Below are 19,435 nucleotides of genomic sequence, written 5' to 3' on the forward strand. Positions count from 1 at the left end.
CCCGCCCGGGAAGAAACAATCTGCTGTGGTGTAAAACATCTCTGCCCTGAAAAATCTCAGAGTTCCTTCACACTGCCAGACAGGGGCCATCACATGGGGTTATTAATCTTTTCAAGGATGAATTACTTTGGCCTGAACACAAAGGGGTTTTTTTTTTTTATGGTGACAGGAAGTCTGTAAAAGCTTCTCAGTACTTCTATATAGCCTGGCACAGGCACTTTTCATCATTTTCATGGGTCACGGGTGAACTTTCCATCCCTCCATGTACTCCAAATGGATCAAAGAGACAAACAGTCTGTGATATTACAGTTTCTTACCACGGCCTGCAGGAAGTTTTTTAAGCTGCGCGCGAGAATCGCGGCACCGCCCTCTTTTCTCCCGTCGCCATTTCCAGCTCCGTCCCACAGGACTCACTTTCTCTTCTCTCTGGCTCCGAAGCCGCCACGTTGAAGAGTGTTCTTGTTCGGGCTCTACGGTGGAGAAAGCCTGGCTCCCTTTGTGCTGCTGGCTGCGTGGTGTCCTCTTCAGTTCAGCGCGGAGTGTGCTGGCTGCAGACAGGAGGCTCCGCCGGCTCCCGCTGGCTCTGCCGGCCCCACGTGGAGAGGAGAGGGACCCGCCGGTGCCAGGGAGCCGCGCCGGATGGGTTTAGCTGTGTGGCACTCCATGGCTGGCTTTAGCTGCCTGCGGCTCTGGGACAGTTCCCCCCCAGCAGTGACACAGGGTCTGTGCTGCGGCGCTGGGAAAGGAGGGGGTGCAGGGGCCCTGACCCGGCGGGGCCCGGAGGCTCCAAGGCCCCCCCACCTTCCGGCAGGAGAGCTGGAACGAAAGGAATTCCCGCGTTTCTGTGTGGTTTAAATAAGCAAACGGAGGACCCCCACAAGCCCCTCACAACGCCCAGGACTAAGCTGGCCTTTACTGGATGCCACAAGACACCAAAACTGCTCTGTCCCTGCCCTCTGCTACTGCACAGGGACAGGAAATACAAGGAAAGGTCCAGGAGCTGAGAGAAGGAGCAGGAGAGATCCCGCCCCGAGCATCGGCACGGGCACAACAGAGCCAGACTGGGCACAGGGAGGGAATTTATTACCAACCAAATCCCAGCAGCACAAGGAGAAGGCAAAGAAATCTCTCCAACACCTTTCCCCCACCCAGCGCGGATCACCCGGAACGGGGGTCACCAGGGCTCTGCCCAATGGGGGTCACTGGGGATCATCCAACGCCGATCCTCCCACGGGGGATGGAGCTGGAGCAGCGCACGAAGCTCTTCCCGCACTCGGGGCACTCACAGGGCTTCCCTCAGTGGTGCCTCCACTGGTGTTTGGTCAAGCTTGAGCTACTGGAGAAGCTCTTCCCACACTGGGGACACTCGTAGGGCCTCTCCCCAGTGTGGATGCACTGGTGGGTGATGAGGGTGGAGTTTTGCTTGAAGCCCTTCCCACAGTTGGGGCAGCGGAAGGGCCTCTCCTCTCTGTGAATGCGCTGATGTTGGAGGAGGTGGGAGCTCCTCTGAAACCTCTTCCCACACTCAGAACACTCGTAGGGCCTCTCCCCGGTGTGGATGTGCTGGTGTGCCCTCAGGGTGGAGCTCCACCCGAAGCTCTTCCCACACTGCAAGCACTCATAGGGCCGCTCCCCAGTGTGGACCACCTGGTGCTGGATCAGGTGGGAGCTGCTGGTGAAGCCCTTCCCACATTCCCCACACTCATAGGGCCTCTCCCCAGTGTGGATCCTCTGGTGCCTGATCAGATTGGAGCTCCATCTGAAGCCCATCCCACATTCCGGGCACCTGTGGGGCTTCTCCCCACCCTGAGGCTTCTCCTCCTGCTCTGAGTTCTGCCTGGATCTTGGGCTGCCTTCCCGGCACAGGGGGGCTCTTTCCTCCTTGGATCTCTCTGGGCTGCGTTTGCAGCCCCTCCTCGTGCGGCATCTCCGGGGCTTTTCCTCCTCCTCCATTCAGCCACGCCTTGGGAATGACAAATCCTGGATTGGGGAAAAAACATGGGGTGAGCGCCTTGGGCTGGGGGCTTCTCCTGCCCAGGTCCATCACCCGGCATCTTGTGTCTGTAAAAACCTCCAAAACACCAAGATTCAGCCCAAAATACACCCAAACATCAAGACACAGACCCAAAACTCCCAAAACATCAAGATTTAGACAAAACACCCTCCAGAATATAAACACATTCAGCCCCCACAAAAATACCAAAGCACCAACATGGAGCCCAAGAAACCTCAGAAACACCAAGATTCACCCACGGGAAAATCGTGGATCCCCCTCCCTGATCACCTGCTGGATGGGGGGGGCAACGCTCCTGGAGCTGGGGGGAGGCTGCAGATACAGCGAGTGCTGGAACCTTGGGGTGCCTCCTCTTCCTCCTCCTCCTCCTGTGTCCCTACTCTTCCTCACACTCCTCTTCCTCACACTACTCCTTCTCCTGCAGAATCCCACCTGCTGCTCCCACGGCCATCGTTTCACCATTCTGGTCTCCAGCCCTGCTCCTCCAGCCTTTCTCCTGCTCCCCCCAGGCCCAGCACCCACCCCTGGCTCGCTCTGCCCCCCAGAGCTCTCGGATCGCACAGCACGAGCAGCGATGCAGCTGCGGCAGCTCGGGCTGGGGCAGCGCTGGGCTCTCGGCCACTCCTGCCCGCACTCGGCCCCCGCCGCAGCCACTTCTGCCAGCACAGCACGGCCCGGCCCGGCCTTGGCGCTCCCCCCCTCCCACCTCCCCAAATTCCCCTGGCGGGGGGCGCCAAGGCCGGGCCACACGTGGGCTCCAGCTGGGGAGCGCCGGGCGCTGCGGCTCTGCCTGGCAACTGCTGAGTCACCAGCGCCGCGCCTTCTGATTGGCTGAGCGCTGCCTGAGGGCCGCGCCTGCACCAAGGGGGGACACCCTGCTCCAGGGGGGATGTCCCGAAAACCGGGCACCCCCAGCGAACCAACAACACCAACGCCTCCTTACAAACACATGCTCTGAATCTGCTCGGACACAGCCACACGCACTTGCACACAAGCAAGTGACAGCACAAACCAGCAGCTCCACAAAATGGCACTGACTGACACACACTGCTGCTCAGCCAAGCTCCTGCTCAATTCCTCTACTTCCAGAACAACAACAAAGCCGGAACAGAACCATGGACATCGTTTCCTATCCAAAAGGGGACAATATTGAGGCAGTTTGCACATTCTCCCAGAGCTAATTAAGGACATGGACACCCAACACGGGTAAAAAGGGAAGTCGAGAAGGGGTCTCAGCAACAGGGGATGGATGGTGTTGGTGTGCTGGGAAGGGATTGGTTGAAGGGAGTGTGCAGGAATATGGTTAAGGCAAACAGCAGCAGGAGGAATCTATGTGGTAAGAAAGGAAAAGGAAGATGGGAAAGAGGAGGAAGAGAAAAAAGTGAGGACTGGGATGCTCTTCACACCATCTTATCCTCAAAATTTGCCAGCTGATCCAGATCTTCCGTATCCCTGCGTTCCAGGACTGGGAAACAAAGAAGCTCAGGATCAGAGTGTTTCTCTGTGGTGGGGAGCATCAGGACAGGGCAGCACGGGCTGGGGGCCTGTGGGGAGCTGCCTGACCCCAAAGCCCCCCAGACAGGGCCGGCAGTGGCCCCCGGCCCCCAGGAGGCTGTGGGATGTGGAAGGATCAGGATTTTCTTTCATTGATCTTGTTTGGGTCACTGGAGAAACGAATGATTTTGCAGAAAGCTCAGCAGCTGTCAGAGGATGAGCACCCACAGGCACTGAGGGGGCTGCAGGAGAGGCACAAGAAGCCCCTGCAGCACTTGGCCAGAAAGGCTCAGCAGGGCAATGCAAGAAGGGATGAGCAAAAGGCCAAGGTGAAGGCAAAGGCCATGGCAGAGTTTCTACAGCCCCCCAGGGATGAACCGCAGGGCCCAAGGGGGCCCCAGCACCCAGGGGACGGCGGCGGCCACAAGCACCTGGCACAGGCATTGCCCTCCTCGGCACGGCAGAGCCCACCCAAACAGCCCCTGGCAAGGAATCAGGGGTCCATCTGCAGGCCAGAAGGACACTGCAAGCACAGACAGCAGCACTCTCAGCACCAGCAAGTCCACCCCACATGGACATGGATTGTCAGGGCTGGCAGAGCTCCCAGCAGACCAGGGACCCACCGCACCAGAGCCCTTGAGAACATTCAGGGCACGTCTGGATCGAGATGAGGCCGCTCCTGATGGACACAGGGGCCTCTCGATCCACTCCGAATCTGAGACCTAAGGGGGGAAATTGTCAAGAAGTTCTTTCATTATTCAGGGAATAAGTGGGAAAGATTGGCAGGTGTGTTTTATTCAACCACTATCAGTAGATGTGGGGGATGGGTTTGTGTCGCTGTTATTCCCTAGAGAACAGTGAATCACGAGATAGATCCAGGATACAAGACATGACTAAAACAGAGCTGAGACCTCATTTAATTAATAGCTCATATTTTATAGTGTAGTTTACAACAAAGAAATTACATGATTGGTTTATTCATTCACCACCTCTCAAGGTGATGAGCTGAGCAGTAAAACACCCATTTCCAAATATAATTCTCACAAGACTGGAAACAATTTTAGCGTTTTCACAACAACTAGCAGGTGTAAAAATAGTTTACATTCTTGCAAACTGTTGTCCATCCAGTTTGCAAGACAATGAAGGCTTTCACAGAGAAGCTGTGAGAAGCTGGATTTCTCTGTTTCTCAGCTAAAGCATGAAAAAGGAAAACTTCACAAATGCTACAGAGCTGGAAAATTTCTCTGCTCCTGCCTTTTAGCATCCACAGGTTTGAAATGCATCAATTTCTGTTTGTTCCTAATTCTGATTGCAATTTACTGGAAAGGCATTTGGTGGCAAAAGTGGGAATGCAAATTCATATTGTCAAAGGAGATACAGAGGCTAATGCTGCTGGACCTTGGTGTGAAATGTCTGCGGAGGTCTCTGCTGAAGGGAACCCAGAAGTGTGGGCAGCCCCAGGAAAATAGGGAAAATCAGATATGGAGCCTCTCCAAATTCCTCTGAAGCATCCAGGACAAGTGGTGTCTAAAAGCAATACCCTGTTCCAAGGGAGGCAGGGAAGGGGTTACAGCCTCTTACTGAGTCCCTGCTAAAGGCAGCGCTTCTGGAGCCAGGCATCTCTCCCTACAACTCTCCTCTCCTGCCAGGTAAGAAACCCCATCATGGACACCAGAAGGAAAGCACAATTTTCAAGGCTTCAAAAGCAGATTAACTGAGCCTCCTGCCCTGGTCCTCCCACACAGGGAAAAACCATTTGAATTGCATGTGGATGTTAATCAGGGCCATGCCAAAGGAATTCCTGGGCTCAAATGTTTCACCCAGTGGCCAGAGAGTGGCCTCATTGTCTGCAGAATTGTGCAGTGTTGGTGATTAAAGACAGGCGTTCGGAAGATATCGCGTTGTACGGGACAGGTAAAACCCCTCCCCTCTACAGGTAATAGGTGAGCAGAAGGAAGTGACGTGCCAAACCCAGGTTATTTAACCCTATGTAATCCATGAATAAACGCCATTTTGCCGTCCACCACATTGGTGTCTGTGAGCTGATGGTCCGAACGACCTGAGCTGGTCGTCGTGCCGTTCCTGAACCAGGTCGCTACGCCTCCGAGAGGCAACAAGTGGTACCGAAACCCGGGATCCGGAATCGGGATCGGAATTCGCCTGGACGGGTGAACGGCGGCCGGCGCGGCAGGACCAGCCCGGCGGGGAGGACGCTCCCGGACCAGCGAGGAGGATGGAAGCTCTCGCGAAGGTCGTATCTCAGATTCATAAGCAATGGGGTATCGATTGCAAACCGAAAGATTTTACACTCGCTGTTGCGAGGCTATTGGAAATTGGGGTCATAGACCGACCGGTGGATATCCTCCACCCAGAAGTATGGGACAAATGTACCAAGGCTCTAGCCGATGAAACAATATCCTCGGGTTCGGGGAAATACCTTAAATTATGGGGAAAACTCGTGCAGGCTTTGCGTAAGGCCCTGCAAGAGCAGGAGACCTGGAAAGCCGCACGGAACTGTTTGCTGGCCACACCTCGGTTGGGAGTTGGGGCGGCCACGCAAACTACGGATGAAAGCAGCCCTGCCGAGCGCACAGACTCGCAGGAGCAAGCACCCTCTCCACGGCCCCCCAGCCCAACCCTACCTACAGAGGGAAAGGAGCGGGCGCAGTCATTCTGGGGAGGGCTGGTGGAGGAGGCCAGGGGGGCTGCCATTAAAGCGGAGTCCGAAATGGCGTGGGCGAGACCCCCGCCCTATGCCCCGCAGAATGGCCCCGACCCCGGAGGGCATGGGTGGGGCACACACGGGGCCGGCGGGAGCGGGGGAGGTGCGCCAGGTAACACAGACGGGGCCGGAGGGAGCGGCGGAGGTGCGCCAGGTAACACAGACGGGGCCGGGATCAAAGAAGGTCCGCTGGATGCCGCAGACGCGCGTGAACGGAAATGGGGGGGGAATCCCGGAGGGGGAACCAAGGCCAAGCAGAGCGCTCTCCCAGAAACGTGCCCTTATACAGCAGGAGCCTCCCTCAGCAGGAGGCGGGGCGAGCCCAGGGGGAAGGAACGGCCCAATCCTAAGGGAAAGGGGCGGGGTAGGAGCCCCGGGAAAAAGCTGAGCCTGGCAGTATCCAGTCAGTCGACTTCCGGCTCCGAGTCGGACTATAGCTGGAGCGAGTGGCTCGACGAGTGGTCCGTAACCGACTCTGACTCTGACAAAGATGGTTTCAGAATAGATAAAAGCTATAACCACCGCGCTCCTACTCGGGCCAAGGGGAAATTTGAAAAAGAACGTACTCCGCTTACAGACTGGAGAAAGATAAAAACAGCCTGTGCTGAATGGGCCCCTTCAGCCTCGCTAGCTTTCCCGGTCCGAGTAGGAGGGCAAGCTGGAAACCAGAGGACTTACTCACCGATAAATCCTAAAGATATACAAGCAATTGTTAAAGCAATTGCAGACAAAGGGATCAATTCGGCTATGGTTTCCACCCTTATTGACAGCCTTTTTGGAGGGGATGACCTGCTCCCATTTGACATTAAACAAACCTGCAGATTAATTTTTGATGGGGCAGGGATGATTGTTTTCAAACAAGAGTGGGAAGACAATTGCGCAAAGCAACTAGCCCTAGTAACTGGGGCAGACCACCCCCTCCACGGCTCCAGCCTGCAGCGGCTAATGGGCACGGACCCGACCATGATCACCCCCCAGGCGCAGGCCGAGGGCCTACGGGCCCACGAAGTCATGGTAACTACCCGTGCCGCTAGAGAAGCTATCCGCTCTGCTTCCAGAGTTATTGCTAGACCATCGCCATGGTCCACAATAAAGCAGAGCGAGAGTGAAAGTTTCACACAGTTTGTGGACCGCCTCCAGGCAGCCGTCAGCACTGCGATAATCAGTGTAATGCCATGCTTTAAGTGCGGCCAGGCAGGCCACGTTGTAATGAATTGCCCCCAATTAGAGCCTCCATCAACAGCAGTTCCCCCACGCCAGACGCGACCTAGAGGGCCATGCTGGGCATGTGGGAAAAAGGGACATTTTGCCAGAGAATGCAGATCCAAGCTCCAGGGAAACAGGAGGGGGAGGGGGCATCCGGGCCGCACACAGCTCCCTCCCACTCGGGACATGAAGTGGCCCAGCTATGCCAATCCTCAATGGGCCACGGAGCTCCCGCACCCACTGCCCCCCCGGGAAATGACCAATTCCACAGCTCAACCGATGGCTCAGTTAAACCTGTCTGCGCTCCAGGCACAGCAGGAACAACCCCCTGGGAGCGAAATCCCTGGGTGGCTTTGGCCATGAAAGTGGGCAGCCACCCGCCGATAGTGTGGGGAGTTTGCTGTCTCCACAACAACCCAGGTGACTCTGCTATTCGTCTCCCCTTTTTGATTGATACGGGATCAGATGTTGCCGTCGTCCCAGAAACGTACTGTCCTATACATTGGGAACTGGAGGAGGCCCCCATGGTGGGCGGAGTTGGGGGACTATCTCGGGCCCAAAAAAGCACCCAACTGATAGCGATAACGCTCCGCACCGAAAGAGGACCAGAGAAAACTATCACCCTTTTCCCATATGTTATGCCAAAATGTCCACCGTTGTTGGGGAGGGATGCCCTTGCCCTACTGAAAGTCAGGGTGACAAATTTATTCTAAGGGCCACTGCCGCATACCCACCGCTGCCCATCAAACTGGTATGGAAATCGGTCGACCCGGTGTGGATCGAGCAGTGGCCCTTGTCAAAGCCTCGAATGACCGCCCTCCTTGAGCTCGTTAGCTGCGAGCTACAGCGGAACCACATAGAGCCCTCCACAAGCCCATGGAACACCCCGGTTTTCGTAATACCCAAACGATCTGGCGAGGGCTTCCGCCTCCTGCATGACCTGCGGGAGGTGAACAAGAAAATCCAACCAATAGGTCCAGTCCAAACCTTGCTGCCCGTGAACTCGATGATACCAAAAGGGCAGCCCTGCGCGGTGCTTGACATTAAAGACTGTTTCTTTTCCATTCCCCTGCATGTTCCTTTTGGCTACTCAGCAGCACAAAATCGACACCAGTGCAGGTGGGACGCCCCCTGAAGAGGAGTTACTCTGAGTCAGATCACAGGCCAAGGCAAGTGCTTTAGCAATGCAGCCTTAGCAAAACGAATAGGCAATGTCTGTACTGAATTTGTCAAACTTGACAAAACGATCAAAAAGTGGGTGGTCCCATCCGTGTCAGGAATGTTTGTTTGCCAGCAATCCGGAATAAGCCCCTGTGTGCTTCTTGATAGATTCGATAACTCTGCTGATTTTTGTGTCCAAGCTTTAATTGTTCCTAGAGTCCTGTATCACCAAGAAGAAGAAGTGTACCACCTTCTTGAAGAACCTACCCGGCTCCACAAGAGAGAAGTAATAACAGGCATAACCATTGCAATGCTGCTTGGCCTTGGAGCCACCGGCGCGACCACAGGTGTTTCAGCCCTCGTGACCCAACACCAGGGACTTTCTCAGCTGCAGATGACTATTGATGAGGACTTACAAAGAACTGAAAAATCCATCTCCTTTCTAGAGAAATCTGTCTCCTCGCTCTCAGAAGTTGTCCTGCAGAACAGGCGAGGACTGGACCTCCTGCTCATGCAGCAAGGAGGCCTGTGTGCCGCCTTGAAAGAGGAATGCTGCTTTTATGCAGACCACACCGGAGTCGTACGGGACTCAGTGACCGAACTTAAGGAAAGGCTAGCCCAGAGGAAAAGAGAAAGAGAAGCCCAACAAGGATGGTTCGAGTCATGGTTTAACCAGTCTCCATGGCTGACCACCCTTATTTCCACTCTAATAGGCCCCCTCACTATGTTACTCGTAACGTTGATTTTCGGGCCTTGCATACTAAACAAATTGGTGTCATTTGTTAAAAGCCAGTTAGAAAAGGTTAACATTCTATTTGTTGACCGCCAACAATTGCTCTAGAGCGCATCTATTTTGTGAATGTTATATCACCTTTTATAACTTGTTATGTAGGTTTTACTAGTTCTTGAAATTTTATACCATTTATACTTTGTATGTTTCTTAATCAATCATGAGGGGGGGGAAATGTGGGTAATTCAGGATGGGGGGGGAAATGTAGGTGATTAGGGACAGGCGTTCGGAAGATATCGCGCTGTACGGGACAGGTAAAACCCCTCCCCTCTACAGGTAATAGGTGAGCAGAAGGAAGTGATGAGGCAAACCCAGGTTATTTAACCCTATGTAATCCATGAATAAATGCCATTTGCCGTCCACCACATTGGTGTCTATGAGCTGATGGTCCGAATGACCTGAGGTGGTCGTCGTGCCGTTCCTGAACCAGGTCGCTATGCCTCCGAGAGGCAACAAACAGCTCTTCAAATTCCTTCATCTTTGTCAGTCCCAGATCTTTTGAGAGCAGACTGGGGAAGAGAGCACAACATCAGCATGTTGGTAATCAGACATGGCTTGTTGTCCATTTCTCCTTACTCAATTACAGCGGTAGATATTGGGAATAACCAGCTGTCCTGAGGAATTTTTCCTGCAGCAAGTTATTTTCCTATCATGGTCCATCTGTAATTTTATTACTTTATTACTTATTAAATGACTTATTACTTACTAAAACACCAACATACATACAATACAGCACCTTGCAATTACTCCCCCTTATATTTATAAACCTCAAAGTCTTCCAGGTCTTAACAACGTCTTTCTTCTAGTCTTACTCTTTGGGTGCATCAAAAGACTCCTACTCACAGCAGTAGAGAAAACCTTCTCGTTAAAGAGTACCAGTGGTACAAGATCTACCCAGGTAGCCGTAGCCGCGGCTACCAGAGAAACATCTTGCTGCGATGATACCCAAAGCACCCCAGTTTAAGGTTTAATTTTCCTTTATTTTTTTAAACAAAAACAGGGGAGATGTTGCTGTGCACCTTTCCCCCTTACTTGGTCTGTCGCAGTTCATTTCATTGTCAATCAGTTTGTAGTTTCCCCTCCCCTTGCTGCATTGTATACGCCTTGCCTTAGCTGCCAGTCCTTGATGTACACCACCCCTTTCCCCTCCCCCTTCTAGAAAGTTCTTCTCCCCTCGAGACCCCCTTGGTCCCTTTGAATTTCTCCCCTCCCCTTGTTTTCCCTTATTGCCTAATTGTATGTCACTCCACCTGTGAACCCTCCCCTTCTCCTTCCCGACTGGCCCTGAGATTGTTGCCACCCTTTGTCCAACCCCCCTGTAAAAAGCTGTGCAACCCCTTTCCTGGGGTCTTCGGTCCCTGGTCCCCCTGAGGACAACAAAGCCCTGGATACTATACTGGAGTTCCCTCCTTCCTTCTTGCCTCTGCCTGCGAGTGCAAACCATTCAGCACCCTGAGAGCTTTGCCTCTTGCGGCGAGACCAGCTTCATCTTGGTCTTCGGAGCGCATCAGACCCGTCACTGCGAGTGACCGGGCAGCTCCAGCAGCGACAGTTATGTACTTGGAATCGCCATGCTTATGCTCCGTGGCAAAAGCACAAACCCAGAAGCAAGGCAGAAAAGGGTACTTGCTTTCAAGACATGCGAGATTAATAAAGAATTACAAATGACCAAAGAAAAAGGGGGGATTGAGAAACGGGTGATCAATACTTAACTCATGTAAGCACAGTTAACTATTGGGAGACAGCAAATGTTAATCACAAAACCTAAGAAGCAGGATTCGCCCTAATCTTGTCAAGATAAGAGGAACAAGAATCTTTTTCAAACCAGCGCAGAAACTGCTGAGTCACCCCACAAAGGACTGCCCATGCTCCAGAAAGGTGAAAATTGCATTGTGATGAAGAGTACTGATCTTCGTTGGAAAGACCCCCGAGGAAGAAGAGGAGCCTTCCTCGGTGCGACCACCAGGACACACCACTCATGTGTGACACCTATGCTAATGATATTAATGACTTCCAAGAACTGATTTGTATAACCACCCCTAGCCCGAAGAATGTGATGAATATTCATGAGTTTTACCCATAATATTGTGTTGTAGGAAGTGCCGTGTGTGTGTGTGTGTGTGTGTGTTTTTTTGGAGGAGAGATCCCCCTCGTATCCAGTGCTGAATAAAGCAAATACCCACTTCTCTGACTGTCTCTGAAGTGTCTCTTAGCCCAGTTTGGGCAATTCAGGATCCCAAAAAGCTGCCAGGGATCCCAAAATCTCCAAAATCCTGTCAGGGATCCCAAAAACCCCATCAGGAACACCCCCAAACCTGCTGGGAGAGGTCTCGCATGGTGGCCAAGACTGCAGACCCCAAAATCCCGAAAGGGACCCTAAAAACTCCATCAGGGATCCCTTGGCACAGGTCCCACATGCAACCACAAAAATGCCCAAAAATTCATGAGGGCGTCCCAAAAAACCCTCAGGAACACCCCAGGAACCCCAAAGCCTGGCTGTGACAGGTTCTGCGTGGTGGCCAGAACTGCAGACCCCAAAATCCCGTCAAGGACACCCCAAAATCCTGTCGGGGACCCCCTCCCGTGTTGGGGATAGTCCTGGGGTGTCCCCCCATCCCCTCCCGGTTTGTCCCTTATCCCCCTCCCGTGTTGGGGACAATCCGGGGGTGTCCCCCCCATCCCCTCCCGGTGCATCCCGTGTCCCCTCCCGCGTTGGGGACATTTGGGGACACCCCCCTCACCCAGGAAGCCTCACGGCCACGGCCAGGCCGATGCCCGAGGAGCAGCGGTGACAGGAACAGTGCGCGCCGGGGGGGCGGCCATGGTTGTCACCCCCCCGGGCAAAGGCTCTTAACAGGATCAGCGCTCACGTGGCACCGGAACCGGGATCAGGATCGGGATCGGGGTCAGGATCAGGGTCAGCCACCCTCGGGATCGGGACTGAGGTCAGGATTGGGGTCCGAACCTTGGTCAGGATCGGGGTCAGGATCAGGATCAACCGCCCCTGGGATGGGGATTGGGGTCAGCCACCCCCGGGATCGGGATTGGGGCCAGGATTGGGGTCCGAACCGTGGTCAGGATCGGGATCAGCCGCCCCCGGAATCGGGATCGGGATTAGGATGGGGGTCCGCGCCCCTATGATGGGAGGAGATTTGGGGGCATTCTTGGAGACAGCACAAAGTGTGGGGGGAGCTCGGGGGGCGGCCCCCTCTCCTGGGGACCCTAAATCCCTCCCTACCCACCCCAGGGGACTCTGGGGACCCCAAAACTTCCCCTCCTCGAGTGACCAGAGCGAGCTCTGCGCTCTGCGACCGGACACCCCCTGGACCGGGCTCCGCGCTCTGGGACCGGACACCGGACACCCCCGAACCGGGCTCCGCGCTCCGGGACCGGACACCGGACACCCCCCGAACCGGGCTCCGCGCTCTGGGACCGGACACCGGACACCCCCCGAACCGGGCTCCGCGCTCCGGGACCGGACACCGGACACCCCCCGTACCGGGCTCCGCGCTCTGGGACCGGACACCGGACACCCCCCGAACCGGGCTCCGCGCTCCGGGACCGGACACCGGACACCACGTCCAACAACTAAATGCGGACCGGCCTTCTTATTTGCATAACCCCGCCCACCAGAACGACAAACCACTGGGCAATGACAGCGTGATTTGCATGGCCACGCCCACGAGCACTGACGCCACACCGAGCAGGGCCCACCTATTTTACATAACCACGCCCACCTCCAGCAAACGCACGGCGGGAAACGTTCCGCTATTTCCATAGCCACGCCCATCCATGCCCACCAATCACACCGCGGTATTCCCCTTGCATTTTGCATAACCCCGCCCTCATCCTGGCCACGCCCAGCACCGGCTGCAGCCGCCGCCAGTCGCTGTCGCCTCCCAGTGCTCCCAGTAAGTGCCGTACTGGGAGGGATCGTGCTCCCAGTTCCTTCCCGCTGCTCTCAGTATCGGTCCCAGTGCCGCGCGGGGCGGGGCCGCTTTGGGAACCCCCCCAGGGCACAGCGCGGCTGCTTTGGGGTGTCGGAACCTGCCCGGGCCGGGGCGGGAGCAGAGGGGCAGCCGGAGGAAGAGGAGGGAGAGAGGAGGAGGAGGAGGAAGAGGAGGAGCAGGAAAAGGAGGAGGAGGAAGAGGAGGAGCAGCAGCAGAAGCGCGCGGTTCCCCCGCCCGCCCGCTGAGGCCGCAGCTCCCCCGGCTCCGGCAGCATCGCCCCCCCGCATCCCGAGGTGAGCGGGGAGGGGGAGCTCGCCCCAAACCCATCGGGGGTCTCCGGGAGGGTTTTTTGCGGGGCAGGCGATGTTCGGAGCTTGCAGGACCCCAAAGCTGAGCCGCAAATGCCCCTTGGCGGGGGGTGTTGGGGCGATATCGGTTTTGGGGATCCCCGGGAGAGCCGGGGGGGAACGCGGGAGCCCCGGAGTAGGGAGAGCGGAGGGGGGCGATTCCGGAGCCGGGGGACCCCCTGCAGCCTGGAGGGGTGGGGGAGGCTGGAGATGAGTGGGGTCCGGGCCCCTCGGCACTGAAAGGAGAGGCGACTTCTCGAGCTGGGCTCGGGCAGCGGAACCACCAAACCCAGGGCGCTCAGGCCTTGTTTTCCCCCAGAGCAGGATTTCCCATTGCCAACCCGTGGCCGGATGGAGGAGGAGGAGGCCGCGAAGAAGAGGAAGATGCCCCGGGAGCCCCAGGCAGGTGAGGAGGAAGTCACTGCCCCTTTCCCCCTCTCTCCTGCTCCATCTCCCAGCCCAGCATCACCCCGGCTGCAGGACAACCCTGCTGCCGACGCTGTCCTGCCGGGGATAGACTGGGGGGGATCTCCTTCCCCTTCCCTGTGGCACGGAGGCAAATCCCATCCTCTCCTTGTCCTTCCTCCCCCAGACAGGGAGCTGAGCACGGAGCCCAGAGAGGACAAATCCCTGTGGCAGAACCTGGTGGGAGAGGCCGTTTTGAGTGGCTCCACGGGGCAGGAATCTAAGGGGGAGGAAAAGCCCCAGAGATGCTGCACGAGGAGGGGCTGCAAACACAGCCCAAGGAGGTCCAAGGAGGAAGGCGGCCGGAGATCCAGCCAGAGCTTGGAGCTGGGGGTCCATGAACAGCTTCACAATGGGGACAAGCCCTACAAGTGCTCAAAATGTGGGAAGGGCTTCAGGTGGAACTCCTGACTGATTTTCCACCAGAGAATCCACACAGGGGAGAGGCCCTACGAGTGTGGGGAGTGTGGGAAGAGCTTCTCACAGAGTGGAAGTGCTGAGTTCAGATGCTGAACCAGCTGGGGGCAAGTGTTGTGGTTCAGCATTGATCTGGGCTGCTGCTAAACTGCATTTTTCACCTGCTTGCCATCTAAGGCCTCTCCTTTCCCACAGGCGTCTCCTTCTCCTTTAGACTGTGCAGATCCCAAGGACAGTGCAGCCTGGCAGGAATGTCTCTGCATCGGATTCTGTCCTCATTTACAAGTGACCTGGAAACAAAACTCCACTCAAGGCATTTCCATCAGGGAATTGAGCAGTGCATGTTCATCTCCATGCCATTGTTTGCCTCTTCCAGCTTCCTTGTTGATGAAGATCTCTGGCTGGTGATGGAATACATGGATGGAGGAACTTTGAAGGACATTGTCAGACAGACACACATGGCTGAAGGAGAGATGGCAGCTGTCAGTCGGGAGGTGAGGGATCCTGCTCGTGCTTCCCATGGCTTGGACACAATGCTCCTTCCAAGCAGGGCCTGAGAAGAGGAGTGGCTCCATGCTCAGAGCTTTGTTTCTGTGTTATTTTTATGAGCTGCAGAAGAAAGAGCCTCTGAAGTGAACGGCCTGCCAGTGTCACTGCACTTCCACTCTGTTCTTGTCCTCTTTCCTGCTGTTGTGGGACTCTCTGTCTTTTTTGATTTGATTTGCTGTTCTCAGCTTTGCCTTGAACCATTTGCCCGGAGCTTGTCTGCACTGCACTCCTGGCCTGGCACAGCAAAGCTGCTGCTGGCAGAATTCTAAACTGTCCTTTCTTGTGGGATTGTGTATTCCGGCCATGGATTTCCACCCTCGTGTTTCTTGCTCTCTCTCAGTGTCTGCAGGGCCTGGATTTCCTCCACTCAAACCGGGTGATCCACAGAGATCTGAAGAGCTCCAACATCCTTCTGGCAACGGACGGCTCTGTCAAGCTGGGTGGGTGTTCCTGGTCAGGCACGGTGCTCCCGGGCTGCGGGTGTGGGGCTGCTTCCCAGTGACGGCCAGAGCCCCACAAGTGCTGCTGGTGGCGGTGCCCGGCCCCTGCTGGCAGCTGAGAGCGGCTGCCCCATGCAGAGAGCTCAGGAGAGGAGCAGGGTGTCAGCAGTGGCTTTGCTCTGGGTGTGGCCCTTGCAGAGGGGCGGGAGTTGGAATCTGAAGCTTCAAGGGAATCACTAAAAGCCACTGCATGAAAGCTGAGGGTTCCTTTAAGGGTCCACTTCCATATTGCCTTGGCTACAGCCCTGAGGACTTTTCCAACTGGATTCAGCACTGCATTCTCAGACTGAGAGTGGGCAATCTTTGTGCTTGGTTTCCTCATTCCAGCTGCCTTTGACAGTGTTTGTTTCTGTCCTCAGCTGATTTTGGCCTCTGCGCTCAGCTCAGCCCTGAGCAGGAGCAGTGCAGCTCCATGGTGGGCACTGCTCACTGGATGGCCCCAGAGGTTGTGAGCAGTTCTCCTTATGGCCCCAAGGTGGACATCTGGTCCTTGGGCATTGTGACCATCGAGATGGTGGAAGGAGAACCTCCTTACTTTGAGCACACGGCAGCCATGGTAAGAGGCAAATTTCCCAGAGTTTGCAGAGGCCTGTGAGCACAGTGGGAACCGCCCTGGGAGGAGCAGCCGGAGGGCTCTGCCCATCGGGAAGGGAATTCCCAGAGGACTCGAGCCTGAGCACAGACAAATATTCTGTAGTCTCCAGAAATTGCTTTGGGTTTTAAGTTGTTGCAGCTCTTCCGTCTGTGAGGATGACCTGAAAACATGAAGCCAGAGCATCAGCTCTAATCTTACCTTGCAGAAAACCCCAGACCAACCCCAAACCCCACACCCAAACCCAACAAGTTTTCTGAAGGAGTTTCTGAAAGAGGTTCTGCGAGATGAACTCCCCCTGACTCTTCTCACTGGGAAACTTGTCTAAAACATGCAGATGATTGTTTAACATCCCCATAGTCTAACATATTTCTTTCCTAGCCCAAGCTACTTTCTCCATGTCACCAAGGCTGAGCTTTCAGCAACCCAAACCTCGGGTTCCTTGCCTGGCAGTTTCTGGGATGGAACATCTTGAATGCATTTACTTGAGTGTCAGTGGCACTGCAGGGATGCATTTGATGTAAGAATCCTTGGAAATAACACAGGCAGACCACAGTGACTCTTGCAAATGGCCTGTAAAGCTGGTGTCCATATTTGGAGAAGCAAAATGGGTTATTTCTGATGGAGGTTCCAACTAACAAAGTCAGCCAATGACGTTGGCTCTTAAGCCATCATATGGATGTTGGAATGGCTGTGGCTGCAGCAGCGTTTGGCTTTTTTGGTTGGCATAGAAGAATGAGCTCTGAGCAGCATCTCTGCCAGGGAGGAAAGTGTCCCTGGAGACTGGGGCTGAGAAACCGGGGTCGCTGTGAGCACTCGTGGGTGTGAAGGAAGCTGGCAGAGCTTTTTCAGAAGTGTTTGCTTTCCGCGCAGGCTCGCTGTCTGATCCGGCAGAACGGGACCCCGCAGCTGCAGGAGCCCAGGCGCCTGTCGGCTCTGCTGCGGGACTTCCTGGAGTGCAGCCTGGAGCCGGACGAGGAGCGGCGCTGGTCTGCCCAGGAGCTGCTGCAGGTGAATGCGAAGCGGCTGCAGGGGAAAGAGCAGCGCGAGGGGGGGGTTTTCTCGTGGGGCCCCCTCCAATAGTGTCCAGTCTCGCTGCTTTTCACATGCAAAGCCAGCAGAATCCTCGCCTGGTTTGGCTTGGCAGGGTCCTTTGCAGGTCATCTGGACCATGTGCCCCGCAAGGAGCAGGGACATCTTCAAGCAGATCAGGTGGCCCAGAGCCCTGCCTGACCTGAGCCTGGATGTTTCCAGGGAGGAGGCACCTCCCACATCTCTGGGCACCCTCTGCCAGTGTTTCCCCATGCTTCTGATAAAAAAATTCTGCCTCAGATCTAATCTGAGCCTGCTTCCCTCTCCTGAGTTTCAAACCATTCCCCTTTGTCCTGATGCAACAGAGCCTGTGAGGAGCTTGACTTGGGAAAGTAACAGTTGATTTCTTTCTTTTTCATCCTTTGGGCAGCACCCATTTTTATCATCAGCCAAGCCTCTCTCCAGCCTGAGCCCTCTGATCGCTGCAGCAAAGCAATTGAAGGAGCAGCGGAGGACCTGAAGCACCTGGGGCCAGCTTTTCGTTATAGTAGTTAGGACAAGTGGATAGTTACGGTAGTTAGCACTGCTAGTTAGTTATGGTGGTTAGGACAGCCTGGTAGTTATGGCAGTTTTTTGAATAAAAGCTCTGTTAAACCTCAAGTCCCTTGACATGTCCCTTCCTTGTTCCCCCGTGACTCAGCTGCCCGGAGCAATGCGAGGGGAGAGCGGGCCCAGCCTTGCCCAGAGCTGAGCCCCAGCAGAGCCCCGGCAGAGCCCAGAGCAGCCTCAGCATCGGCAGAGTCAGCCTGGAAGGAGGCACCTGGAGCCTTCTCGACTGCAGCCGACTCTTGTTTACAAACCGCGTGGGGTGGGAAATGCCACTGGTTCTGCAAGAGGGCAGAGGGGGCCCGGGGAAGGCCCAAGTGCTCCATGCGAGGCAAAAACCCGCCCAGTGCTGGAGAAAAACCACACCTTTTTCCCCTCCCATGTCGGCCAAAACATTGAATCCTAACCCAAGTCAAACGGGGCAGGGGAGGAGCCCAGGCTCTTCCGTCCCTGCAAACCAAAGCTTCCCTTGCACGGCTCTGAGCCCCGGTGCCGGTGGCCCCGCGGGCGTTGGTTTCTGTCGGGCTCGCTGTCGCCAGCCCAGGGCCAGCCCGGGACAGGGCGGGCGCTGGAGGCTGCGGGTGGGGAGATGCGATCCCGGGACACGCATTCGGTGGCACCTGCGAGCGCAAGCAGGGGAGGGGCTCCGGCAGTGACGGGAGAAAGGAATAAGGTGAATGTGACTTAAACAAGCCAAGCCCGTGAATCTGCTTTAGATAGGGCCAGGGAGCTGTAGGTAGGAAGGAGTGAAAGAAACTATCACTTCCAGAAAATGTTACTGATTGCCATGAACTGCTGCTCAGCCAAGGCCATGTGAAATTCCTGAACTTAGAGAAGAAGAACAAAGACTCAATGGAGTTATTAATACTGCTTTGTTCTACTAAAACAAACAAAACGGGTGTGTGCATATTGGAGGGCGGATCGGGAAGTCTGAACCTTCCAAGGAACAGTCCCGGGGACAGAGCAGCCACCTCTGTCCTACCCACAGCAGCCGGGACGAGCCAGCGCTGCTCCGGCACCGGCTCCTACCGAGGCATCAGCGGCAAGGAGAGTGCGGGCAGCCCCTCCCGCAGCGCCCTCATGCCAGGGCGAACACGGCGCCCACACGGCACAACGAACCCGCCCCAGCCCCCTGCCGCCCCCTCCGCCCGCAGCCAGCCCCAAGCCCCGCCAGAACCGAGCGCGGCTCCCACCTGCTCTGGGGCCGCCTCCAAGCTCCGCCACCGCCTCAGTGGTGGTTCCCAGTCACTCCCAGCATCATCCCGGTCGCTTACAGTCAGTCCCACTGTTTTCAGTATGGTCCCAGTCACTCCCAATTAGATCCCAGTTGCCCACAGCATGGTCCCAGTGGCTCCCATTCACACCCAGTGTGGTTGCTTTCACTCTCAGTAAGAGTCCAGTGTGGCTCCAGTCATTTCCAGTATGAACCCAGTCACTCCCTGTATGATTGTATTTGCCCCCACTGTGGTCCCAATTGCTCCCAGTGCCTTGGTTTGAAAGACAGGTGTCTGCCAAGGAAGGCAGACTGAAATGGAAGAAAAAAAAATTGCAACCCCCTTCCCTCTGAATCATTATAATTTTGAAATTAAG

The 19,435-nt window shown here is 55.6% G+C and overlaps 1 protein-coding gene and 2 pseudogenes across 1 annotated transcript; 2 read left to right on the forward strand and 1 right to left on the reverse strand.

The window, feature by feature from the left end:
• LOC138101859 (uncharacterized) overlaps positions 1-19,435 on the reverse strand; it is a 678,931-nt pseudogene that overhangs the window by 602,044 nt on the left and 57,452 nt on the right.
• The window catches only part of LOC138101861 (zinc finger protein 850-like), a 192,789-nt pseudogene that overhangs the window by 9,578 nt on the left and 163,776 nt on the right, over positions 1-19,435 (forward strand).
• On the forward strand, positions 13,248-17,759 carry LOC138101914 (serine/threonine-protein kinase PAK 3-like). The gene is made up of 7 exons (XM_068999664.1): positions 13,248-13,298; positions 14,004-14,090; positions 14,943-15,060; positions 15,456-15,555; positions 15,975-16,171; positions 17,081-17,218; positions 17,670-17,759. The coding sequence occupies exons 3-7, from the start codon at positions 14,974-14,976 to the stop codon at positions 17,757-17,759; spliced, it is 612 nt and encodes a 203-aa protein (XP_068855765.1). The 5' UTR covers positions 13,248-13,298; positions 14,004-14,090; positions 14,943-14,973.

The sequence above is a fragment of the Aphelocoma coerulescens genome, unplaced genomic scaffold (assembly GCF_041296385.1).
Source record: "Aphelocoma coerulescens isolate FSJ_1873_10779 unplaced genomic scaffold, UR_Acoe_1.0 HiC_scaffold_56, whole genome shotgun sequence".
In the NCBI taxonomy this organism is placed as follows: Eukaryota; Metazoa; Chordata; class Aves; order Passeriformes; family Corvidae; genus Aphelocoma; species Aphelocoma coerulescens.

Excerpts from the sequence above, each read along its gene's own strand:
- LOC138101914 (XM_068999664.1), top strand. The coding sequence starts at position 14,974 with ATGGAATACATGGATGGAGGAACTTTGAAGGACATTGTCAGACAGACA. Across the intron at positions 15,061-15,455 it reads TGGCAGCTGTCAGTCGGGAG|TGTCTGCAGGGCCTGGATTT; the intron begins GTGAGGGATCCT and ends GCTCTCTCTCAG. Across the intron at positions 17,219-17,669 it reads CTGCCCAGGAGCTGCTGCAG|CACCCATTTTTATCATCAGC; the intron begins GTGAATGCGAAG and ends TCCTTTGGGCAG.